General features: G+C 35.5%; 2 protein-coding genes and 1 pseudogene across 2 annotated transcripts in view; 2 read left to right on the forward strand and 1 right to left on the reverse strand.

Annotated features, from left to right (window-relative positions):
* Positions 1-1,459: 1,459 nt before the first annotated feature.
* LOC149771518 (endoplasmic reticulum chaperone BiP-like) lies at positions 1,460-9,994 on the reverse strand. The gene is made up of 6 exons (XM_089948351.1): positions 9,810-9,994; positions 7,468-7,618; positions 6,155-6,634; positions 5,142-5,532; positions 4,342-4,491; positions 1,460-3,830 (listed from the first exon to the last, which is right to left on the reverse strand). Exons 1-6 carry the CDS (start codon positions 9,811-9,813, stop codon positions 3,012-3,014), a joined length of 1,995 nt encoding a protein of 664 aa, XP_089804477.1. The 5' UTR covers positions 9,814-9,994; the 3' UTR covers positions 1,460-3,011.
* Positions 9,995-10,479: 485 nt separating this feature from the next.
* The window catches only part of LOC149771519 (uncharacterized), a 67,628-nt gene continuing 50,305 nt past the window's right edge, over positions 10,480-27,802 (forward strand). The window contains exon 1 of the mRNA XM_089948352.1: positions 10,480-10,619. The gene's annotated coding sequence lies outside the window, so the exon portion shown is untranslated. The remainder of the gene's footprint in view (positions 10,620-27,802) is intronic.
* On the forward strand, positions 22,055-22,123 carry LOC149771520 (small nucleolar RNA SNORD36; annotated as a pseudogene).

The following is a 27,802-nucleotide window of genomic DNA, read 5'->3' on the forward strand; positions in this document are numbered from 1 at the left end:
TATGACTTAAAAAGTCATCTAGGTACTCCCATCAGATTTTATGACATATGGTCAAAATTTATGTCACAATGGCAAAGAAAAGAGCAAAAGCTTTAACCAAAACCTGCATGCAAATCTTCAATGAAAGTGACCCTTGGGAGCCACAGTGTATTAGTCGTTTGGATGGTACTTGCCACAGAAAAAAAGCTGTCTATGTGGCATATTCTTGGGCAAATCAATGGTCTCCAAACCAGTGACCTATCTTGTGTTACAATGCTGTACAACACCAAACCTAAGTAAAAGAAATGTACATTAAGTTTTATGACCATGGGATAGACCTGGCATATAGCCAAGTAGAAACTAGTAGCCAAGCAAAATCTTTCCAAGCTCCAAGATGTTCCCAGTGTTCATTTATCAACAATTAACAGCCCACAAATGCACTTCACAACTTGGTGATTTATAAAATTAAATATCTTAATATATTAACTTACCCAAAATCTGACCCTCAGTTGATTTCCCATTCTTGACAAGAGCCAAAAGCCCCATCTAGCTATGACATTCTAAACGAAAGCTACCCACCCCCAATATAAACACTTTATCTACTAAAAATTCTTGCTCCAAAACTTTAATGGCAGGATGCAAACACCCCTTATGGACACATCACATGCCCTAGTTATAGCTGAAACATGCAAGTAAACTCAAGGGTCCTTTACAAACTTGTCTTGTACAGAGGTATCCCCAAAGCGACACTATTTGAAATAAAATGCTCAATTAAATTTAAAATTTAAAAAGGATAAAAGGTCAGGAAAATGTCCATTAAAAGTTATTGTGAAATCATTCTCAAGAATATCAGACTAACAAACTGGAGAAAATACAATAAGGATAGCAAAGATAAACATTTTACTGTCTTGGTTTTGGTAAGTACACGTCAACTTGTTAAGTATCTTTGATTCTAGGAACTGTGCATTAGTAGTGTAACCCCTTAGGGTGCAAGACTGAGAGTCAAAAATCTCCTTGGTGTGTTGTTGTTGTTGTAGGGTTTAATGCCATTTTTCAGCACACGATAGACTATACATGGCGGCCAGTATTAATGATGGAGGAAGAACCCAGGAAAATCCCGGAAAGAACCACCGACCCACGAGAAGCTACTGGCAAGCTTTCTCACATACCCACATTAGCTGAATCCTAGACTCGAACACACGCAGACAGAGGTGAGGTGGCAGTGATCCGTAACGGAGAGCGCTTTAGACCACTCTGCCACTCGGGGTCCCCTCTCCTTGGTGTGAGAACTGGGGATCAGACTGAGTAGAAAACAAACTTTGGTATCAAAACTGGGCGTCATATACAAAATGTGGGGGTCTCTGAAGCGCAAATGAGGGTAAAGGGAAACTATTAAATTATTCCTGTACAAAAGATTCCACTAACCCATGCATAAAATAAACAGGAAAAAAAAAGAAAGAAAAAATAAGCAAAGCAATAGTTAGAAAAATTTATAATTTATTCTTTGTCACATTTGTTAACTGGATAATATGAACATCTTAACAATTCAAACCCAAACACATCTATCAATCTGCCTCAAAGTAGCATACAAGCTTTCCATTACAATCATGAAAACATGTACACCCATCACCATTCACCTATTCATGTACACAATGGATATCTTTATAAATAACAAAACATGAAATTCTTGATAATGATCCACACAAGAAAAATTCTGCATGCCCTACCTTGAAACTGAACAGAAAAACGGCTATAAACTATACAGTATTCACATCTTGAATATGGATTTTTACACCAGATTCAGCATTTAAGAGACATCACAAACATCACCATTTTATCATGACTATTTATTTGTAAACATACACCATACATGAAATCATGTACATCTAACAACAATCACCTGTTATTAGTGATGCTCTTCATGCTACATTGCAGTTTCATATAAATTCATCCTAGTCATTCTTCGTCACAAACTGAAAATGAAACAAAACCTGACAATTGCTTGCACTTCAGCATATCAAAAAAGACTCAGTTATTCAAAAATATGAAGACAAAATATTCTTGTATTACCTCACAAGTGTAGGACATGCCTTCCAATGTACAACACTTTCGGAGATGTCCCTTTCATCACATGATTGCAGTCTTATCACACGACATATTGAGAACATAGTGCTCATGGGGCAAATTTTGCCAACTTCCATCAAGTGAACATTCTTTCACACTAATTGAGTTACAAATTGCAACTCATTTGCAATGAAAGGGGCAGTAGGTGAAGTTACTGTCCCTACAAATTGACACTTTGCACTGACCATTCAACAACTACATCATCTCTAGTCCATCTCAATTTCAAGGACGAGTGTAACCACAACTTTTTACACTATGTGGGGGGGGGAGGGAGAAGAAGACCAATTTTAAACAGATAGGAGATTGAAAAGTTATGCTACACTGACTAGCTACTTTCATTAACGAATGACAAAAATATTTCTTCAGGATGTTAAGTTGAAGGAGAAATTGTCACCTTCAGGATCAGAAGTTTTCATAAAACCAGACATGTCCAACAAAATTCTGACAATGAGGGTGAAATTGTCCTATCCTATACTTATTCACTTTAAGGTTTTATTATTCACCAAAAGCAAGGGGAGATAATCTATTCTAGACCTTGTAAAATTATCAGGTTGCAAAGGTTGTATAGCAAATTGTAAACAATGCTACACGACTAAATGATGAGCATGTGGAAATTTTAGCACAAGCTGAAGATATCAGTTAACATTAATAAAGAAGCCGACTCTTGACGTCTTTTAATTGGTACATAGTCCTGCACATGCAAAACACATCACCCAGCACTTCTGAATGCGGCCCTGGTGCTGTTCCAGACATGGTGTGAGTTTGCTTCTAAGCTCTTCAGTCAGTGCAAGTATCATTGAGAGAATCAGATGACTTGTTGACAAAAACCACAAGAAAATGAAAATGAAACCTGAACAAATGTTTGAATTAAATATGCAGTTTTTAAAAGTCACTATTGTCCACAATCCTTACAATTCATCATGATCACCATCTTCACCACCTGGGGGTGGAGAACCTCCAGCATTCTGATACAGTTTACTAATAATAGGTTGAACAACTTCTTCTAATTCTTTCTTTTGTTCTTTGTATTCATCAGCATCAGCATCAGTATGGCTTTCTAGCCATTTGATTTTCTCTTCTACTGCTTCTTCAATCTTTTCTTTCTCCGAAGCTGATAATTTAGCTCCAAGTTTTTCTTTATCACCTACTTGATTTTTTAGGTTATATGCATAGCTTTCAAGATCAATCTTGGCATCTACTCGTTCCTTCACTTTTTTATCATCATCTGCAAATTTTTCAGCATCATTGACCATTCTCTCAATATCTTCTGGTGATAACCTGTTCTGGTCATTCTGAATGACAATGTTGTTCTTGTTACCAGTTCCCTTGTCTTCAGCTGTTACTCTCAGAATGCCATTGACATCAATTTCAAAAGTGACCTCAATCTGTGGGACTCCTCTGGGAGCAGATGGAATTCCAGTCAAATCGAACTTTCCGAGCAAGTGGTTGTCCTTGGTCATTGGACGCTCACCTTCATAAACCTGAATGGTTACAGTGGGTTGATTGTCAGCAGCTGTGGAGAAGATCTGGGATTTCTTGGTGGGAATGACGGTGTTACGTGGGATGAGCTTAGTCATAACTCCACCTACAGTTTCTATACCCAGTGTAAGTGGATTGACATCCAGCAATACAAGATCACCCGTGTCTTCCTCTCCGCTCAAAACACCAGCTTGTACAGCAGCACCATATGCAACAGCTTCATCGGGGTTAATACCTCTGTTTGGTTCCTACAATCAAAATATACACATTAACCCTTTACCTCGTAAAAGTGCTTTTGGTTGCATTCTCATAAATAACCATTTCTTTGTCGTATGGATGCCGTTTAAGATACCGTCATAAATTACTATTTTGTGCAAAATGGAGGACACATCATTGAGCACTATTGCTTTCAACAACAAAGATGTACAACATTTTAGACAAATGGACTAAACTTGTTCAACTAGCTAAGAATACTGAGGAGTTCTATGACTTATCAAGGCATGCATATGTTTTGATTAATTTGAGAATCACTGCATTAATGTTCTGTATCAAGTCATGTTGATATTGTTTTCAGGAATAAAATCTGCACGCGAGGCTTCAGAGATAATCTATGTGCTGCAGTTTCAAGAAAGCTAAATCACAGACCAGCAGTCAAACTTCATTCTCAGTTTCTATTCTATTAAAAACAACTTGCTATTTTTCGTTTATTGTAGCTGCCCCCCCCCCCAATACTCCATTTCAATTATTTATGCCACCCACCTTGCCATTAAAGAAATCTTTGACAAGCTGTTGAACTTTGGGGATCCTGGTAGATCCACCAACTAGCACAACCTCAGCAACTTCCTCCTTCTTCAAGTCGGCATCCTCCAATACACGCTGCAATGGCTTCAGCGTGGAACGGAACAAGTCCTGTAATTTAGAAGGGATAAGATTACAAAACTGGAAATTCAGGGAACAATTTATCTGTCTTGGATGACTATTCAATACTTAGATTTATTTCCAATGTGTTAACTGGGTTCATTCTAGGATTCAGCTTGGTTGGGCCACTGGCCTATCAAGATTTTTTAATTGTGGCCACCAAAAAATATTTGACAAGGAATGCTACTTTTTCTTCAGTCCCTGGCTTGTGCTTCCATGATTAGATAAATGTACTTCAAAATTATTCATAAAATATGAACCATTCCCCATATCACATAATAGGGAACCTTACCAATAAAAATTAATCCAAATTTTATAGTCCAAAGGAATTTGACAAAAGAATCATTACATTTTGTGTTGATAGTTCCAAGAAAATGCAACAAGATTCAAATAACGAAAAATAAAGGATTTTAAAACTTATCACAGCATAAATTTTACAGGCTATCACAATCATTTGTTCTGAATACTCTATTTTCTTTGCTCATGTCTATCACAGATTATGCAGTCATCTGGGTTTTGATAACCATTACTCAAGATTTTTTTTTCTTGCAAGATTTTGGAAAAAAACGAAAAAAAATCTGGGCCAGGAACTGGATGTTCCAGAGCCAGCAAGTTACATTTCAATTTTGTTTGCATCTTACCGCATTGAGTTCTTCAAATTTGGCCCTGGTTAGAGTCTCGGAGAAGTCTTCTCCATCGAAGAGAGATTCAATTTCCACTCTAGCCTGGTGTTGGGATGAGAGGGCTCTCTTGGCTTTCTCAACTTCACGTCGGAGTTTCTGAACAGCACGGTTGTCTTTCCTGATATCCTTTCCAGTCTTCTTCTTGTACAGCTTAATGAAGTGCTCCATTACACGCTGATCAAAATCTTCACCACCAAGATGAGTGTCACCATTTGTTGAAACTACCTCAAAAACACCATCATCAATTGTAAGAAGGGAAACGTCAAATGTTCCACCGCCAAGATCAAAGACTAGGATGTTCTTCTCACCTTCCTTTTTGTCCAAACCATATGCAATAGCAGCAGCAGTACTGCATAAATAAAATTAAAAAAATACAGGTCAATATCAGAAATTCACCCATTTCACATACAATCAAGGAAATGCCTCTTGCTTTTTACATTTTATCAACTTTGACAACCCTAGAAATTCTGAGAATGTGGATGGGTGGGTTTTTTATTAGGCAAAACATAAGGAATTCTGCATTTCTTTCATGGCAGAGGGTGTACATTTCATCAGTGCATGGCTTTACATGTGGAAAGACGTAGCTAAAATGCTGATACTATACTGGATGCGTGCTCCTAGACTGTTTAAAGGAAACAAATCTTCAGTGGCAAATCCAAAATCACTACTTCCAATCATGCACAGACTCCTACGAATCTACTGCAGCCGTGGCAAATTTAGATGCAGTAAAACTGAATTTTTATCTTATTCAGAGCGAGTAGAATGTATGAACTAAATTTGGACTAAACACACTATTGTTTTTTTTACAAGACAAATGGCGGTTGCCATTTATACTTGCATACCATGGTTGTGATGCAAAACGAAAATTTAGGTATTGAAAAAATTTGCCATACACATGTCATCATCGCCAGGCAGGTACCTCAAATCTATATTATCTTCTGAAATAGACATGGCCTTAAGAAGATACTTACGGTTCATTAATGATCCTCATGACATTAAGACCTGCAATTACTCCAGCATCTTTTGTGGCCTGACGCTGAGCATCATTGAAATAGGCAGGAACTGTCACGACTGCGTTCTTTATCTCTTTTCCAAGGAAAGCTTCAGCAATCTCCTTCATTTTTCCAAGAACCATGGCAGAGAGCTCCTCAGGAGCAAAGACTTTTGTTGCTTGCCCAACTAAAACCTCAACATGAGGTTTGTTATTTTTGTTAATGACCTTGAATGGGTAGAACTTGATATCACTCTGGACTGATTTGTCATCCCAGGTACGACCAATCAGACGTTTTACGTCAAAGATGGTGTTTTCTGGGTTGCTTGTTAGCTGGTTCTTTGCAGCATCTCCAATAAGTCGTTCACCCTCAGAGGTGAATGCTACATATGATGGTGTGATGCGGTTACCCTGATCATTGGCAATGATTTCAACTCGTCCATTTTTAAATACTCCAACACTGTAAATGAAATTGGCATCAAAAAAAAAATCAATAAAATAAGCATATAAAGTGCTTGTCTTGTCATGTGATATACTTCTTTTTTTTATTGTCATACTCATGGATCCAATCACAAATTAAAATAGGAATAAAAATGAAATCATAATTTCAATTTAAAGCAATGAATATTGTCTGAATTATAATTTGTACATATTTTAGCCTAAAACAAACTAAACATGAACTACAAAGGCCAAGTATTACTTGGAAAAAATGTACTACAATAATGCATAAGGTACATTTTTGTTGTGATCACCATGGCTGATCATTTACTGCAGTTGCATTCCAAATTTTAACAATGGATATTAAATATAATGAATTATATATAATGATTATTTACAGTTTTGCTTGCAAGCCGTTAATTTCACAAAAACAACAAATCTAGTTTAAAAATAAAGATGCACTAGTTCTGCTATCATGGAACAAATCCGAGTTACATTATCCTTTAGCGAATTAAACTGGTCTTTGGTATAAAAAAGTAATGATCAAAAGATAAAAATCTTGCAGTAGATCTAATAGGACAAAACAAAATACATCTGGAAAAGCTTTTACTGAATTTTTCCCTGGCTATGCTGACCTCATCATGGATCATACATTTCTGCAATATACACTATTCCAGTATTAGAAGCTTTGAATCAAGTTGGTGTAAACAATGCAGCCCAGACAAACCCAGGTGTATACAGACAACCCAAATGCTCTATTTCCATATCATATAGTAACATTTCCCAAAATCAAATAATAAAATGCAGAGTATTAATGTTTATGTTGTGTACAATTATAATCTTCAATGTTCATACCATGAATATGTGGTCCCCAAGTCAATACCAATGACCGTGCCTACGTTGTCTTTTTTCTTTGACCCACTATCTTCATCATCATCAGCTGCTGCTCGTACCCAGGATGTGGCTGTGACAAACGCCACACAGAAAAGTAAAATGTACTTCATCACTGCAATAGAAAAGAGGTAAAACTATGGCACAAGTTGTGAATCATTCAAGTTATTTAAACTGTCAATTATCAGTCCCCTTGCAAGAGAGTGATTTGATTTTGATGATATATGTATGTTCTTGATTGTGATGTTGGTATGATTACATCTTGAGCACATTAACTGGTGGAATACATTCAATTAGGCAATCCTGGGTTCTCAGGTCTGTCTAATGATGATGCATTACCATCATCGCAAAAGTAGTGTCATTTTTACTGGCTCAAAAATATTTTGCGTTAAATAGTGTCAAATTTGGACAACTCAGAACACAATGTAACAATTTCACAACTTTCAAACATCCTCTACACAATTTGAATAAAATAGTCAACTTAAGAATTATGTACTTCCTGGGCTGCTACTTTTACCATATCAAGTGACAATTTGTATAGTTACAAGGATTTATCCCTTCACTATCAAGAAAAGAGGGGTTAAATATTTTCTCTCCTTTTAGTTTACAAGTCAGTGCGAAAATTACTGAAATGAATACCATCTGATTCTTTGTTTGGCTTAATTATACTTTTATTTCTGAGTAGATCTTAGAATCCTTGTGTACAACAGGATGATTTACACCAAATTACAGTTCACTGGAAGACATTGAGAGAAATGCTTTCATCCCCATTTTATACACCTGTACAAATGTACTAGTATCATAATATTTAGTTGAGGTCCTGTAAAAATGTTTTCCTCTTCAACATGGGAAGACATTTGCCTTTGCTGATGAAGAAAAACTCAATTTTCCCATATTAATATGAACTTTTAGGCATGGCTATCTTAATTTGGATTATAACAAGTGTGATAGTGTGTAAAATAAGCTGAGGGCAGTCCCTGAATTAGTAAGAAAAAGGTGGATAATTTAAACTTAATTCCACAGTTCAGAGTTCCGTTTCAACAGAGAGCGACCAACATAAGCAAAAAAATGTCTTCCAACATTAAATGGCAATTGGTCACACAAGCAATCCTGGATCAGGTCCTACTCAATGCTTTTTCATTTTTAGTGCATGATTTGTTACCTTCAATATTGTTACTCAGACTTGCAATGTGAATGTGCACAACACACTTAGAATATAAAATGATATACATTACCAAGAAATGCCACTTTCGAAAACTCTGTACACTTTTGGTAAATGAACCACAAAATAATAAAAAATATGTTTATCTTGTGTGCATAAGAGAAAAAGTTAATAGATCAGGTGACAATGATGTATTTTTCCACCGTTAAGATCGACTGGGTATATATTTGTATATTTCTATTGGTATACTGATGGACAAGCTTCAACATGAATGACTTGCAAATGTTGAATCAGGGGCCCTGAGTGGTCTAAAGAGCTCACTGTTACGGCTCACTGCCATCTCAACCCTGACTGTGTGGGTCTCGGAATCAGCCAAAGTGGTTATGTGAGAAAGCTTGTCAGTAGCTTCTCATGGGTCGGTGGTTCTTTTGGGGGTTTTCCACCCAGAGTTCTTCCTCCACCATTAATACTGGCCACCATGTATAGCCTATCTTGTGCTGAAAAATGGCGTTAAAACCCTACAACAACAAATGTAGAATCAAAAGTAATCAGGTTAAAAAAATGAGTACATTTCGCAGATCTGGTATGAAGCAACCTAGTCATACATGTAAACGTCGACGCTGATATTTGTTTTGGGCGTCAGGTAGCACTAAAACATAAATAACATGTGATACGTGTTATATGTAGGACTAGAAGGAAGGAAGAATAATTATACACGAGGCGGCGGTGACAATTTCAACATCCATTTATAAATTTGAAACAAGAAATCTACTTTCTACATAATTAAGATCACAAACACCTGTAACACTTGTTAACATGTATCACATGCGATTTTTTAAACACCTGTACAGTATAGTATACCAGATACATTGCAGATGAAGTGATAAGCTGTGGAGTGCCCAGCCATATGGTTTCTTCATACCCGTCAATTCGAGTTTAATACCTTGTTTACTAGAATACTGCAGAAGTATACAGTTTTCTTTAAATATGAATCAACGCACATACATCAAATCAAAAGTAAATGAAAATATCAATCACACCAAGATTGTGACAGTAAAATGAAAATTGCAGTCTAAATGTGTCAAAACGCCGGTGAGGAATAAAACGTGTAATTGAGAAACAATACATTAAATATGATACTTACTCATTTCACACTTGGCCTCTGCTCAGTAAATATTGGAACTCTAAACTGTAAACGATACAGATCTCTCAACAATTTAAATATAGTGTCAATTTAAAATATAGCTTCTACTTTCCTGCTTCCACTTCTCAACGTCTGCGATTTTCTATCACGTCCTATGCTTTTCTGGTGAATTAGGACCAGTCGTGGCTGTTTTTTATTGGACAATATTTTAGTGTGTTGAAATTTGATTGGTCAACGTTGCATTACACTAGGCCTCATTTCTGATAGACACGTAAAACCCCTCATACGTCATTGGAATACCGGAAATAAATTTATATACGCAATACAAATTCTTAAAAAGAAATCAACAAAACAAATATAAACGGAATTAGCTGTAACATAAAACAAGTTCAGATACGCCTGTATATATTTTATGTAGAACAACATTACATGCTGCAGGTATCCGGACTTCTAACGACTATGAGGCAGAGAATTTGATTGGATGTTTTAGACACATCTGCAGTTATGAAGTTTAAAATTGGAATTGAAATAAGTCCTTAATTATCTACATTTCTAAACATTATTGCATACATTTTATTTTTCTGCTGAACATGTAAATTTAAACGAAAGGATATATGTTTAAAGCTAATACGGAAACGATACAATATATTTGTAAGGACCAAATTACATCCAATCAAAACAATTGTATTATCAGCTACTTTTTACTGCAGCAGGCGCGAATTGTTCCACGTGTTATAATACTCGATAGAAGACCGAATGGTGTGTGTTGTAGGTCTATCCTGATGAGCAAAATTGATAAACAGCAATAAGGTAATCAATTTAATGGGTATGTTACATTAATTTCTATGAGGGAAAGATAAAGCTGACACGTTTGTACATTAATACATACCGGTATTGGGCGGCTTTAAAATACAAAAAATGTGAAAACTGACCACATACTTTTACTGTAGTATACGGGACGAATAGTACGGGACGAATTTTTTTGAATTTAAGAATTTAAAAAATGGAACTTTTAATGCATAATTCAAGTGTGCTGAATCTTAACTGAACTCCTGTTCATTATATCTTTTCAGATAAATTCACAGTAAGCATTCAAACATGCAACGTCCACCATTTTGAATATCGGTCTTCGACATTTTTTGCAACAAATTAGCATTTGCATATTTCTTACACATGAGTATATAGAAATGCTGGCTGGACAGTCAGCTATAAGAATAAATTGACTTTTCCTATCGTCCAGGTTCTTCAGAAGCCTTTCTTTGCCTTTTTATCAAGTGCCCTCCCACTCCCAGCTAGTCCTACATATAAGACATAAAACGTTTTGATTTTGTTGAGGTGCTATGTCTTACTATCGAAATAAAGGCCTTGTATAGTGTGTTCCGATGTCGTTGACATCGGAATGAGTAATCAAAGTTTCAGGAACATCTCACACATTTGGCAGCTTATATGGACATTTTTCCACTAATTTATCTGTAATTAATATACTTACTGTGCTGTCTTTATCCTGGTGGAATGAAAATATGACACTAGCAAATGGATACATTTTCATGTTCCGTTGACATACATTTGAATTTGTTGCAATGCGACGGTAGTCGAGGTATGCCGAAGTAAGTTCCAGTAGGTTGATGTTTGGGATATGTTTCTTGAACGAAACGAACCGTTGCTTACAGTTCCAATAGGCATAATATATTTTTTATTCGTTTCGTTAAAAGTTAATGTTTCAACTTTATCCGATTTCGGCATTCTCAGCATTCATCGCTTTCCAGCCAGCTGAAAAGTAGGCCAAAGAAACTTGAAAACGGGTCCATTTCTTTTGAGAGAATTTGAATTTATTAGAGAAAAGGCATCATAGTAAGTAAAGTCTGACTAAAACATTATAACTTTACTTTGTAGAAAAGTGTCATTATTTTAGTTGTTGTGTGAAATATTCCTGAAAATTTGACTTTCATTACGATGTTAGTCGACATAAAAACACACTACACAGCGCCATTAGTTAGGCTGTAAGACCCTGACGCCCACAACATAAATATCAGTGTCGGGTCTTACAGGTAGGACTAACTCCCAACATGTTTGTTTGAAATGCTATATTCGTGAGTTACACACGTGTTGAAATTATATGTTGCACTTACAATTTGATGTTCTAACTTCTATGCATATTTTTATGTGCAGAATTCAAAATAGAACTCGTCTTTATGAATTGGCTTCAAATAAACAACATTAATTCAAACGTGCACCATCCACCATTTTTAATATTGGTCTTTGGTCACTTTTTGCAAAAGCTTGACCTCGAATTAATTTCAAGCAGAAATTTGCATATTTCATACACAGGATAATATACAAATGTTTTGTAAACATTCAGCTTCAATAATAAATTTACCTTTTTGTTGCTTGCACAGGTGCTTGACGCGAGCTTGATGTTAAGAAAAAAATAATAATCGAAAGGAAAAAATCATACAGAGTGACAAAAATACCTTAGATTACCTTCATGACCCGTTCTGACATAGGACCCTCTTTATCGTAATATATAAGAGAGAGGGTACGGAACTTCCAAATACTTCGCTCCACCCATGACCCTCGATTTCCTTCTGTTGTTTCCGTCTTTAAAGGCATGTGACCATACTATATGGCTTGTTTTACTTCTGATACATTTTTCTATCCATCAAGCCATCATTGATTTTTCTGCGTTGTACCAAACTGAAGTTACGGGCTCCGAAACGTGCGATTTTCGCGAAGTTTTCCTTTGTGGACACTTCCATGCTCATCTGAAAACCGGTGACAAGAACGATATGGACAATGTTTTCAACTCTATGGTGCATCCCTTCTTGAATTACAGAACAGCGGTGGATGCAAAAGTAAGTTTTTTACTTACCATTAACTCGATTCAACTTTAGGAATCCTGTTCCATGTAAGTATTATACATTGTCTTCTTCACTGCACAACACATCGTATACATGCATCTATATTTTCAAAATAGGCGGCACTAACATCAGCGCCAAAATATGATTGGCTCAAAAGGTTATTCTTATTATCATAGGAGCACGGAAGTGTCCACAAAGGAAAACTTCGCGAAAATCGCACGTTTCGGAGCCCGTAACTTCAGTTTGGTACAACGCAGAAAAGTCAATAATGGCTTGATGGATAGAAAAATATATCAGAAGTAAAACAAGCCATATAGTATGGTCGCGTGCCTTTAAAGATGGAAACAGCAGAAGGAAATCGAGGGCCATGGGTGGAGCGAAGTATTTGGAAGTTATATTATGATAGAGAGGGTCCTATGTCAGAAAGGGTCATGGGGGTAATCTAAGGTATTTTTGTCACTCTGTATGATTTTTTTCCTTTAGATTATTATTTTTTTCTTAACATCAAGCTTGCGTCGGGCACCTGTGGTTGCTTGGGGTACTTCTGAAGCATTTTTATGCTTTGTTTAAGAGTCCTCCCCCAATGATTTTTTTCCATAGAATGCAAATAAATACAAGTCATACACAACTTGAAATATCTTACTCTTAAAATAGTGCATATTCATTACGGTATTCTAGTACATATACATGTTGCTCTGAAATAACAATTTAGTAAACAATTGCCACTTTAGACTTTATTTTTAAAAATCATTTCACTTTTATATTACATTTATTTGTTTCTGTGTTGTTTTTGTATTTTTTGTCCTTAGTAACTGAAGCAGAACACTTGATACCGTCTGTACATTGAGTGAATACTGGTATTTGAAAAGTCTTTGAATTTCAGCTCTTCTGATCTATATGAACCCAGCATCAGTTTCTGTCTCTTGTAAAATCAAGTGTTTGCTGTCTGAAGAGGATTTTGGCCATTTACTGTACATTGTTTTACAGTTGAAGGGGGGCCCCAGGTGGCAGTGTAGTAAAGCTGTACTGATGTTGCTTTTTGCCAATGCCGCATATAGCCGATTATTAAAATTGCGATACTGAGTATGAGACAGATTATTTCAAGAAACTGCCAGTTCTACAGTTAGTGAAAGCACTAGCAATAGATTGACAAGTAAACCATGCCCTATTTTTGTTATAACTAACAATGCCTAAAATGGGTGTGGATTTATGTTAACAGTTCAAGCTACCATACATGTGATAGCTATTTCCCACATTTTCTATCCCACCTTATTTGTTATTGTTAATTCATATATGCAAATAAAACTCTTTACTAAATAACATATTTATTCTGAATTAGTTTTTTGGGGGCACATATGCTCCCTGATGTGTTTCTTCATTCCTTCTTTTAATTTAATGATGGTAATCAATGCTTATGTATGCGGTACAGTAATGCTGGGTCAAGTTGACTTGTGTAAGTTTCATTGGGAATGGAGATCATAATTTGCTTATCGAGTGACAGATCTGCAGCATTCAGTGATCATTCCTGGGATTTAGGAAGCATTTCACTAACAAGCAAAGCATGTAAAGCACAGAAAAAATAAATTTCTGAACTCCTGGTTGACGGCGATGTGCTTTGTGAAGCTACCATAAAGGGGAGCAGAACATTTAATTCCTGAATGCGTGAAATCGACGGTCGCATTATACATCACTTATCTTGCATTGTAAAGTATGATCTTAGGGCTTTAGTATTAAAATGTCATTATCTAAATAAAGTTTCTTACAAAACTATTATTTGGAAAATAATACACATAATATAGATTTGCTTAATACCTGATGTTTCTATTAAAAGAGATTGTAGGAAAGTTGATATTTTACATTTGATAAAGCATTTATTTCAGGTGACAACAGTTAGACAATGCAAAGACCATGGAAGTAGTGCAAAACAATCATGTAATTATTTTGTAATATTATGGTTGTATTGCTTGTTGTAAATAAAGTAATGACTATCCCATCTTTTTAAATTTTCATTGTCTATTACATTAATAGTCATAGAAAAATGTTCACTACTTATTCTGGTGACATTTTTTTTTAAATATTGAGATTGGCGATTTTTTTTCCAACAACTTTTTAAAAGCCAGGACAATCCCTGCATGCTGGAAGTTCAACAGCCACATGATGCCTCATTGGCTGGTTGGCTCCTGTGATTGGGATTAGTGCATGCATGGCATTGATAATTTGTTGTGAGCAGACAATCAGCAGTAGTTTACACTAAGCTTGTTAAAAGTATTTACTTTTAAGAATATACTGTCTTTCAATTAGCCCTAAAGCAAATGTTTATTCCTTAATTTCCGCTATTTAATTCTGATTTAAAATTCAAGCCATGTCAAGATGAATGTTACGATTAAATTTATATTTTGGAAATTTGTTTACATTGGCACCAATTATTTTTGTCGATACTGATTATACCAGTAATCTGTCCAATTATGAGTATGGTTGATTAATCTGTACAGTGTAGTTGAAAGTACTTGTCTTTACTGAAAACTGCCATTTCACATTTGTTCATGTAGCTAAAATGTATTCAACAAATTACCTTGTTGTGTGGATCTTTCTTTTTCTTTTTATGAGTTAGTAAATGTCATGTGATAAATGATCATCCTTACCTACTCAGAATGCATTTGTTGACAAGATATTAGCTCTACCTGATATCACATGGCTACAAGAATTATTGTGCCCCATGTGTATTTAGCGGATTAGTTTGTGTGTGAAGCAGCCATCTTAACATTGCTTGGAACATACAGCACAATTCACAAGAGCCATGCAAACATTAAAAACACATTTTCAAGTGAGGCCATTTACATGCATGCCAACCATTACGCTTTTGGCGTAAACATTAAGCTTTTTTCCACTAAATTAAGCCTTATGCATAATGTATTCGGATTACAGTTTTTCGGTATATCCCCCCTCCCAAATTTTTTTAATAATTTGTTTTCTCGTTTTTATCAACATCTCATTAATCCCACAGATCGTATTCTAGAAAAGACGGCTTCTATGTAACTACAATTTAAGAGTATGCTTGTCTGTAGACTTACATGTACTTTCCTAACAGTTTTGGCCTTGGTTTCTATTTATAGCAGCTGTATGGCTTAGGTAGGAGAGAGCAGACTGGTTTTCTAACTAGTAATCATTGCTCGCAGATTCTTTGTTCAAATTGATAATTGGTACAGAACCAGTCTGTAGATATTTTGTGCTAAAAGTCAGATTTATTATAGTCGATGCATGTATTAGACAGGGTTCGTACGGTCTTTGAAAGTCTTTGAGAGTTTGGGAAAAATGAGGTAGCATTTTCAAGGCCTTAAAAGTTTGGGAAAATCGAGCATATTACCATGAGGTCTTCAAAAGTCTTTGAAAATTGAAATAAACCCAAAAATTTGTAATTTCTTTCCAGAATCACAAGTAAAATTATCCAAGGTTGTTAGATTCGGATGTAATTGAGTTATGCTCATTTCGTTCTTTTGATGACCCGTTCAGTTTCATTGCCGCCGCAATAACAAAAGAGGCTTTGTTTGGCCATCCAAAGTTGGCCTCGGCGGCGACTTCAATAACACATGCACTCTTCATCAAAGCAAGACGGCTACACACTTCATCAAAGGAAGTCACAAATAAAATTGCCTAAGGTCGTTAGCTTCGGATGTAGCTGGTTTTCCTTGCTCCATTCTTTTCACGAATTGCTCAATTTGATTGGACGAATCCATCAGCTTTGGCCAATCAAAATGTTCATTACACTAATTCACTCTAGGTAGAAAGTGCGCGAAAGTATTACGCTCGAGGATTCAAAATTTGTTCAGTCGATTTGCATCTTCAGTGTTTAAAAATGCCAGGTCTTTGCTCTTTCAACGATATCTGGCTTGAACAAGAGAAATACAAGGAATGGCTGCAAAAGGATAAATTATGTAAACGAAAGCGTTTTGTACATTGTGTAAAAAGACGATCAACTTGGCTTCAGTGGGAGAAGGAGCCCTTACAAGTCATCCCAAAGGTAAGTTGCAAATTAGTAACTACATACTGTTCATTTAGTGGAACAAAGATGTAGAAGTATAAGCTATTGGTTGTTTTGGGCAAAATAATGGTAACTCATTACTTTTCGGGTATAAAGCTGTTTGAGAAATCACCTCTGAAATGAACCTTGGTGAAAAACATGTCCTCGGCTGATCCTAGACTTATGCAATCAGAATCAGATAAGGGAAAGGGAGAAACAAAACTCTGTAGGGTCCTAAGAATTATGTGTGAGGCAGGAAGAGAAGTAGAGTCCCGATGTGATTTAATATGGACTCAGTACGGAAAATTAGTGGATGAAGTTATCCAATCGGACAATCATCCCTTGAAATGCTTCAATAGAACAGATGACAGCCTTGATGAAGTGTTTTATTCTGTCCTTTCTAAAAGAAAGGAATATGTTGAACTTTGGAATGTTCTCCAGAAAATGTTGTTGTTGTCACATGGGCAGGAAACAGTGGAGAGAGGATTTTCTGTCAACAAACAGGTATCTGTTGAGAACCTCAGCAGAGAAAGCCTCAGAGCTCAAAGGCTAATCATTGACACAATGAGAAAAGCTGGTGGACCTTTGGAAATCGTCATAAGCAATGAAATGATGACATATGCCTCCTCTGCAAGACATACGTACCATGCCTATCTGGATAAGAAGAAAGCAGAGGAGAAGGATGAGAAGAAAAACCAAAAAGGAAAGAAACGGGAGTTAGCCTTGGATGAAGTGGAAGAACTTAAAGCCAAAAAGCTGCGTCTTGAAGCTGACATTGCCAGCCTACATGCTTCCTCTGTACAGAAAGCAGAAGCGGCAGAGTTAAAATGACTCATTGTGCTTGTCACAGAGTCAAATGCTCTTTGGAGAAGAGCAGAGGAAAAGATGACAATGGTGGCATCTCTTTCCAAAATGATTGAAGAGAAAAAAAAGCAAATATAATAATGCATTTAAAGCAGTGCTGATGTCTGTTAAGAGAACAGTTTATTTTGTATTAAATCTGACACGTATGTTACATATTTCTGAAAAAATAACAAATGTTAACCTAACTTCCAGATCATTATAATGCTATTTTAGGAAATTAATTATAGTTTGACTTTAATCAGTAAACACTATTGTACTATTTGGCATTCGTTGTTTTCTCATATAACCTGTATACACAGTGTTAGCAAAAATAGGTCTTGGAAATCTCTGTTTGTGGTCTTTGAAAGTTTGGGAAAAGTCTTTGAATTTATCATTCATAGTTCAGTATGAACGCTGTTAGAGCAAAAATGTTTTTCAAATAATTTCACAGATAGATTAGAAAAGATGAAAAATCTATTCAGAGATGAATACATGAACTACATACTACAGTGTTCCATTCTAGGGCAACTTCATGTCCCATGCAGGTTGTGTGGAAACTATTTTAATATTGGTCATCGTGATAAAATAAATAAACCTCGACTTGGCTCATTTTCCTAACTCCAGTTTTTTTTTTTATAAAAATTTTACAGAACTAAATTTTGGACATAAATTTTATAAATGCAGAGGCGTTATGTACTGAGTTCTTAAAAGAATACGGACTACCCCTTGCGGTAGAAGACTACATTGGTCCTTTGTTCAAACGGATGTTTCCCGATTCCAAAGTTGCAGAAAATATGCATGTGCATGAACAAAATCATCTAATTTTAGGTGTTTAGCAGAAGATACAAGGTCAGAGTGCTCTTCTTTCATTACCAAAATTAACAGTACATTCCAGTGCTTAATAATGCTTTGAATAAATATATGTTTGTAGAACTGTATGGGGTTTTCAGCTGATGCTGCATCAGTGATGACTGTAATTCATAAAGGAGTTGCATTCCATATTTTGAAAAATGTCTCTATCATTGTTCATATCAGGTTGTCTCTGTCATAGGATGCACCATGTTGCAGGAAAGGCTGCATATAAATTAGAAGGAGAACTGAAGTATCAAATTGGCACTCTACCTGACAATGTACTTCAGGGGGACAGTTGATTTTTTTTCCTCTTATTTGCCAGCTAAAAGACCCAATAAATGGAAGATATAAATTTCCTCTTCTTTGTCAGGTTATAAAAGGAATATTGGTTCTTTACCATCCTAATGCTGACTGAGAGAGATTGTTCAGTATTGTTAACAAAAGTAAAACTGAATTTAGATCCGGGCTCTGTAACCCAGCACTTAGTGCTCTACTGGTGGGCAAAACATTTATAGCCTCAGCAGGTACAAAATGTTTTGAAATGTAAAATGAGAGTCTGTTGCTTTTTGAAGCTCAGAGTGTTATATATGAAAACTTGATTGATGTTAAAGGTCCAGAGGGATAAATAAATCATTATGTATACATGCTCATTGAATTTGTATCATGGTATATGTGGATTACTCCTTTTCTGCTCGGATACTCTTTTTGTCCACTTGGATTATGCTTTTTCCTTGCCAGGGGTTGGCATGTATGCATTTATTGTGGGGTTGTGGCAAGTAATTAAACATGTTCTATATAAAATCTACATTATTGTCATGTGTTTTGAGGGTGTTTTTTTAAAGAACAAAATGATGTTAAAAATTGTTCTTGCATGCTCTGGTGTGTGGAAAACCTTCCTGACATCAATGTGTGAAACTCACCCCAAAAATACAGCAAGCTCACAGACCAATAACCAGAAAATTTTACCTGCTCTCTTTATGCATAACCAATTGGTCCATAATTTTATCATGCAAAAAAGACAAAATATAGCTCTTGAATCAATTATAGCTTCAGGTAGACCTTAATGTCAGCCCTTGCTGAGATTATTTACATAATGTAACATTGAACATAAAAGTTCATCCAGTAGCATTGTAATAGTTTTAAACAGTAATTTTCTTGCACAGTTCTTACGTAAATGTAAGTGGTACTCCTTGTTCTGTAGTCTGTCCTCCAAGTCTAATGTTATCCCGCCTAAAGGAAAGTTGTACTTTGTTTCAGTGCATAGTTCACCTGATTATGAGTGATTGGTTCTGCAGCTTATTTTTTCACTTCGATCTGAAAAGCAGAAGATGAAGATTATTCAAGTACATGAGAAATAGTAATTCGGTTGCAAACCCCAATAGAAATAACTTTGTTTTTCATTCATTTATTTATTGCTAGTCTCATTATTGGTCAGTTATTGTTTAGTGTCAAAGTGTCAGGTTTATCGCAAAGGAAATGAAATATAAAGCTTTACAAAAAGTATATCTGTATGCACACATGGATGAACAAGAGACATATCATTATTAATCTTGGAAACTTTACAAGTAAATTTTAATAGCATTATTAGAGTTTACAAAATCCAAAAGGAAAGAAGCAAAATAAGTTCACAACAATTTTGCAGGTACCATGCTTGCAAGATCTTGTCGCTGTTACTGAAATCGGGTATTTTGTTTAGAAGTCTTTATAGAATATCTGGTTGGTCCATATTAAAAATGGTACTTTTCTGATATGGGTGACACATTGGGTAGCTAGAATGTACATTCCATTGACTTCTTAGAATGTTTCATTGATCCTGCATTAAAATAATGCTGATCTGACGTCCAGTACGTGGCCATCTTGCAACTCTGTTTTTTTTTTTTTTATCTCAATATGGAAGGTCATTTTGGTATAGTTTTCCACAGTAGAATCCTTGTGTTGATGATTCATTGCACAACAAAAATGACTAGCCATCAATATGACCACTATGGTGACTATCTTGGTAATATTGACTGAACTCCTCCCAAAGTGGAAGGCTGTATCAACAGGGGATTTGCATAGCTGCCAACCCTCACGATTTTGGCGTGAATTTCCCAACTTTTTTCAGTAATTCATGGATTCATGCCACAAGCAAAAAAATTATGAATTCTCCAGTTCTCAGTTATTTTAAGTTGTGATATCGGCAGATGCTGAAACAGTCCGGTACTGCTGGTCACGATATTACAACTACAGTCGATTGGTACAGTTGGCCTGGTAGCAAGCATTTTAGCCTTTTTTAATCTATATATATAAGAGTAATTTTACAAATACTTTCGAGAGGAACTGGGCCTAAATGTAAATTTGCTCCGCACATGTGTTACCAACACTGATTATTTAAATTAACCATTCTGCATCGCATGTAAGATCTTGAAAATGGCTTCACCACCAAGGAAAAAGAAATGTATTGCTCAAAAAGTGAACTTTAGTTTTGGAATATACCAAAAATTGGCTGTGCATTCTGCCATTACACATTGATGTACATCATGCATTTTGCACACAGTGTGCCAGAAATTTTAGTGTTGTGCATGGTGGCAGAGACGATGTGAGGTAAGCACATCAGTTGCAAAAAAAACTATAGAAGTTGGGAAAATTAAGAATTCGCAGATTTCAGCTCTGGAATATTTTAAGCCATCAACTGAAGACCTGCAAGCTACCGACACTGAATCATTATTTGTGAGTTTTCTTCTTGAACACAGTCTACCTTTATCAGCTGGAGACATGCTAAATTTCCTGGACTCGAAGATTGCTTCCAAATTTTCCTGTGGAAGAACCAAAAGTACTGCAGCTCCTTTGCATTCCTCGAAGCGACAGAGAGCGTGAAAGAGTATTTTATCTAATGTGAGGAAAAATAAGGCAGACTTTAGGGTCTCCTTAGGTGCAGAAAATTAGTCACCATGATCAACCAACAGGCAAGAAGTCTGAACTGTTTTGAAAACAAATTTACGATCAAGCAGTTGAGGAAGTTTAAGTATCATGTCTTGATAAACAACCACAAGAACAAGTGAAGTTTATGAATATGATAATAAATAGAAATGCAGATATATTTCTGCATGTATGTAGTGTTTTAGTTTTATATTGTGATCTTGATATAGTGTAGTATTGACAGTCAGAGTGGCTGGTGTTATTGTCATGGTATTTTTCACTAATTCGTCCAAATTCACTAATTTTTATCTCCTTTTTCACTAATTGCGAGCCTGAAAGGTTTGCAGTTATGGATTTGCACCATTAGACTTAGTTTGTTTCCTAAATGATAATGATGAAGGTATACATGCAATATGGTTGCCACAACGACTCTCAGAAAACCTCCTACCACTCCCCCTGAATGGATGGTGGATTATAACATTGGGTTTTCTCCGAAAGACATCTGATACCTAGTTTGTATGAAATGAAAATTGTGTTGTCACTGAAGAATATCAGAGATGGTATCAACACAATGCAGTTTAAGAAAAGAGAAGGTTTTGTCTTGAATTCATGGAAATTCTCTCTCTCTCAAGGGACACTCGTTAACAGCTTTAAACTTTAAATTCTTACAAGGAGATGCCACTAAATTCCGACACATGTATACATACTGAAACCGGGAAGACAGACTTGGACCAAAAAACCCAAAACAAATGTGCATATGTGCTGTACATTGCAGCATGCTTTGTGTGAATTTCTTTGCCTGAATCTTGATTTTGAACAAAAATGAGTTTTTTAAACTGAGTACGCTTGAATACGCAGTGAATACTTGTGCATCTCCAGTGGAATGAATTTTAAGGTCTTTATTTCTCGAAATACTTGCAAATTTTACAATGTTTTGATTGATGTTTTACTGTCTAAATTCACTTGTGTAAAAATCTACACTCCGTAAGTTGATGAATTTTTAATTGTTATATCTAAGATTACTAGCTAAAATGGAAAAAAGAACAATTCTTTCTAGAGATATTATATTTTGTTTATTAAAAAAACTGTCAATGTTAGCGACTTTTTGCCAATTTGTGTAAATATCTTGACTACCAAAATGCTGTCAGTACACATTTTTCACAATCTTCTTTGTATATACGATGATGGAATGTATTTTGTCTGCTTAAGAATTGATATCTTGCTTAAATGGTACTTCTGTATTTTAAAGGGTTGAGAGGAGATGAGGGATGAAAAAGATGTAATTGTTCCAAAAAATAACCTTGAATTTGAAATCCTCCAATTTTTCTTGGAGATAAAAAGCCATCTTTCAAGAGATGTTAAGACAAAATGGTAGTTTTATACTGTTTCATGCATTTCTTACACTTATAAATTCATTCCGGTGTATAAAGTGGGATGACTCTTGTGCAGAAATTGAAACTTGAATATAAAAGTTTTTTCGTTTTACAAAGATAACTTGACCATGTTTGATTTGACTTTAATCAAGTAAATGAGAGAATTGTAAATGCCTTTTAAAAGTTTCTGGAAAAAATGTGCAGCTTGGATGAAAAGTTAAAGTGCAAGTTTCATTTTGCCAATAAATAAAGATTTGCTTCAAATTTATTATTTTTTCTGCTTATTTTGCATAAATATATGGACAAATAAGATTGCCCAGAAAAATTTCATCTATTACTTAATGTGTTGGAATTTTTCCAGCTTTTTAAGACTTTGCTGATGATGATTTTATTTGCTACTCTTGACGGCAGGGCTGACGAGAACTAACACCACAAGTCAAACTCTGAAGCACAAGTCTTAAATGGAAAATGATTGCTGAACATGTCTCATTCCAACCATCCGAAGGAAAGGTTGCCGACATCAAAGATTGATGCTTAATTTGATGCAACTTAAAAATGACACCATAGTTACATCTGTGCCAGATGGAAATTAAGGCCAGGCCCTGGCCTTTCTGATTTAAAATGTCTTGGCATATAAATAAAACAAGTTCTGTCTTATCATAAAATATGGCATTATTAATGTCGTCTCTACATACCATTAAGGAATCTTGTCCAACCAAAACATTGAGTTGTACCTAGGTACTTTACAATGTTTCATTTCTCCTTTAATCTAGTAGATGAGAGAATTCTGACTTCTCTTTCAAAGTTTCTGTAAACGCAGGCTTTCATATACAGATAGGATGAAAACTTGTTGGATATTTTTCTGTTTATTTTACTGAAAATTTTGGACGGCTATGCTGGCCCAAGAATATTTTCATCTATAACACAACCTGGAGAAGGAATTTTTTCAGTTTTTTTAAGGCTTTGCTGATGATGATTTTATTTGCTACTCTTGACGGCAAGGCTGACGAGAACTAACACCACATTTGAAACTCTGAAGCAAAAGTCTTTATTAAACGAGTGACATTCCAACCATCTGCAGGACTGCTGACATGAAAGTTACTTGTTAATTTGATTTTAAAGTCTCCTGGCACAAAAAGTAAATGATTTTTGTCTCTTAAAATTATGGAATATTGTTGCATATAATACATTAGCATTGATTTAGTATGGTTCTGAAGGTCCCAGTTTTTAAGTTGCAAACAAGAGGCACATGGCAAAACAGTAATGTCCTGTTGTTTACTAAGGTTAACTTTACAGCTTGTCACCTAACATTAGAGTTCTTTGCATAATCCAATATTTGTGTATCAGATTTGCACAAATGAAACATTTGTTAATATCACAGTTGATCTGATATAAAGTTACTTGCCAGTGAAATTTATTACACATGATAACAGTTGCAATCTTTTGCTCACTGTTGGTAAAATTTGTTCAGTTCAATTCATAAATTATGAAATTATCACATGATTGGCCAGGATCCTCTCTGTATGCTTTTAATTTACTTGAAAGATTAACAGAAGGCCCAAGTGAGTATTGTACAGTAGTCCCCCTCTTGAATGGCCACCCGCTCCTTACTTCCAGACTCCATTGGCACCGACAAGTTTGTGTTCAAAAGTACCCCTCACGAAAGGCCACCCGGCTAACGCGACCAGCGGCCAGCATATTAGTGCAATAATATAAAATTTACCCCTCACAAGTGGCCGCATTTTATTTGAATATGTATCCAGAACCAGTATTTTATTCATAACGTGTTGAGTAATCCGATTTCTGTTTCCCGATGTCAGGTTTTCGTTACTGAAAGAAGTGTTGAGTAAAGTACATGTACCACTAAGGTTAATATTATATCATTTACGCCTCATGAGAAGCCAAATTTATTCCATAAAAACCGAGAAAGACTCAAATTTTAATCCATACAAAAGGGTAAGTACATGTAAACCAATTAGCCTTACTGTTGTGTTATCATAAGATGTCTGATTTATTCATTCTGATAATTGTTAAGATTACAATTATTGAACAGTAGTAACAGCTGAGAAGTAGCAGTATCAATGTACAATACCCAAGTCAGCAGGAAAATGGTTTGATAGCCTTTATGGCTTCCCTTAGTAAGATGTTGAGCTTGTTCACTCAACATAATTAGTGGCTATTACTACTGACAATAATTGTCAAAATTACGAATCCTAACGGCCGCGAGGTCAAATCTGCATGATGTTAATGGTACATATCGAAGCCGTTTTGGCTTCTCTCACTTAGTGTAAAGAAATGTATAAAAACAATAGGGTACCAGACTGCGACTAACGAATCACGTGACAAGATCACGTCCTTTAAAACCGCACAGCAATATGTTTAGATGCATAAAAAATTGTTTCATCAGTATTGTAGTTGGCAACATGAATAACTTACTGCAAAAAGATCAACATGTCATCGAGGAAAAGAAAAATTCTCAGTTTAGAAGAGAAAGTGAAAGTAATTCAACTGACGGGTGGATGGGTGTGCGTGTTGAGGATCCTTGCAGAAAACTAATGTCGGGTAGACTAGGATAAACAGTATCATGAAAGATAATGAAACAATTCTGCAGAAGTGGGAACGTGAAATGGATGGAGAAAGGAAGATTGTTTGAGCCAGGAGACGTTTGTATCCTGATTTAATTGACAAAGAAAAAGCTAAAATTTTGTCAGTTGAATTGGGATATGATGACTTTACCGCAAGTATCGGATGGTTGCACAGATTTCAAGTGCGACACAATATTAAACGTTCTGTCATTAGTGGAGAATCAGCTGATGTTAATAATAAAGTTGTCGGAGATTGGAACAAAAGACTGAACGATATATGCAGGGGATATGACAGCAAGGATATTTTTAATTGTGACGAGACTGGTTTCTTTTTTAGACTGTTACCAACAAAGTGACAGATGATGTGATCTGTAACATAATTGACAGATGATGTGATCTGTAACATAATTATAAAGACAGTTTTAAAACTATATCAATGGTTATTCATAGCATTCTGAAAATGATGACAGTTTGTTTTACATTTATTTCACAACATGCATGTGATTTTTTAATGAAAATATTAAATGTTTTAGAATAAAATGTACTTGTGACTTTCTTCATATCTATTTACTATCCGCATTTGTCATCCCCCTCTAGAAAGGCCACCCTCATTATAAGGCCACTTCCCTGCTGCATTAGGGTTGGCTTTATAAGAGGGGGACTACTGTACTTCTCATTACTTTGAAAGATCAAGCAACCAATGGTCTCAATACAAATGTCAAATTTTTGAAATCGTGTACCATGTATTAGTGTCCATCTTGTGGTCAGAGACAGGAAATTAAAGGCATTATAAAGTATACCATTAGATCAACATACATTTGTGGTAAGGTGAGGAGATTGTTGCACTTGGAGAAACTTCTGCTATATTTGTCTTCCTATCTGACAGGCCTCAATGTGGCATATGTGGTCTGAAGTAATCCCTTTACATATGACCTCTGTCGGCATCGATCAAGTAGTCGGGCAGGCTATCATAGGTCTATGAGAAAGCTTGCCACTAGCTTCGTGTGGGTCTGTTCTTTTGGGGTTTTTCACTAAATTTACTGGTCGTCATGTATAGCTTGTGCTGAAAAAGGGCGAACAAATTTTGATCTTGGCAAAGCTAATCCAGAAATTTGTACAGTATTGAGCTACCTGCTGATGTACGCTTATACTCGTGCAACACCCAAGGACTGAATTTGAACCTTTTAACTTAGTTATTATAATAGTTATACTTGCAAATTGTATGGTTTGATAGATATTGTAGTATGTATAAAATTCAGTTGTAAATCTAACTTGTAAATTAATCAACTTTACCATTAATATGTCAGTATTCATTATCATGAAACAGACTAACAAGTTTTGGTGCTTTTGGAAAATGAGATTAGGTTTTTAAACTAATTGAGATTGAAACATTTGAATTCAGGTCTGTTCAATTTAAACATACATCATACCCAGGAAAGGTTGTTTTTTATGGGGTATTTTGCAAACGTGGACATGAATTCTAATTATTAAAGCCAGTTCATGTGAAAATAAAAACATAATTCTAAATGGAATGTATGAATGTACTATCTACATTAAAAGTCCTTTCGTAGGGTCCTAAATCTGTTCTTCTTAACTGGAAGAGTCTTGAGGTTTTATATATATGTATACAAATGCACAAACATTTGTCGATCCCTGGCCGAGTCATACCGAAGACTTGCAAAAATGGTACTAACAGCTGCCTTGCTTTGCGCTCAGCATTAAGAGGTTTAAGGACTAGTCGGCCTAGTGTCAGGATAATGTGACTGGGTGGGACATTATGCTACATGTCTATGGCATGCTGCCCCAGTGCTAGACATCACTATAAACTGTTACACTGCAGACATCGTAGTGATATGGCTGATTTTAAAAAAATAAAGTTATGTTAAAAATCCAAATTTAACATACACACACCTTTGGATTTCAGCTTGAAGCAGTGTTTAAATTTAAAGTCCTTTCACACTGCATGATGATAATTGAACTCTCTCACTGAGAAATTCTGTTGACAAACAGTTCCCTGACAGTGTTGAATGACATTTGTACATAACTTAGATCAATTTAATGAATGTTTAGGTTTGGTCCATTACATGAATATATGTTCAATCTTACAGATGAAGTACAGAGCCCTATCTGATCTTTGCATCCTTGTGAGTAAATATGCGTTGTCATTTTACTCTGCCTGTAAGGTTATTGAGGGACTTCTACTTGTATGAAAATTTTTGGGTGACACATCAGCATCTTTATTAGTCTGCAATTTAATGATCCTATCACAATGTCCCCATTATGTATAGAATGAATAACTCATGTGAACATTTTATTGGTAATTTTTAACGGGGAACTGTGAATTCATTTTGTTTTGTTGGGAATTGCTTTATGTTGTTGAATTTAACATAGATTTTCAATATCATATACCTATGTTTAACTCTGGTATCATTTTATAGACAAGAATTTTATGTAGGGTAGTTTTATTTCTGAATTGTAGCAACATCATCTTGAATAGAAATTTACATTTGGCTTTGTATTTCCCAGTCCTTGTCTCCCCCATTGCTACATAACAGTTCAAATTTCA

Source organism: Sinohyriopsis cumingii, unplaced genomic scaffold, assembly GCF_028554795.1.
Source record: "Sinohyriopsis cumingii isolate HCF-2022 unplaced genomic scaffold, ASM2855479v2 utg001779l, whole genome shotgun sequence".
NCBI lineage: Eukaryota > Metazoa > Mollusca > Bivalvia > Unionida > Unionidae > Sinohyriopsis > Sinohyriopsis cumingii.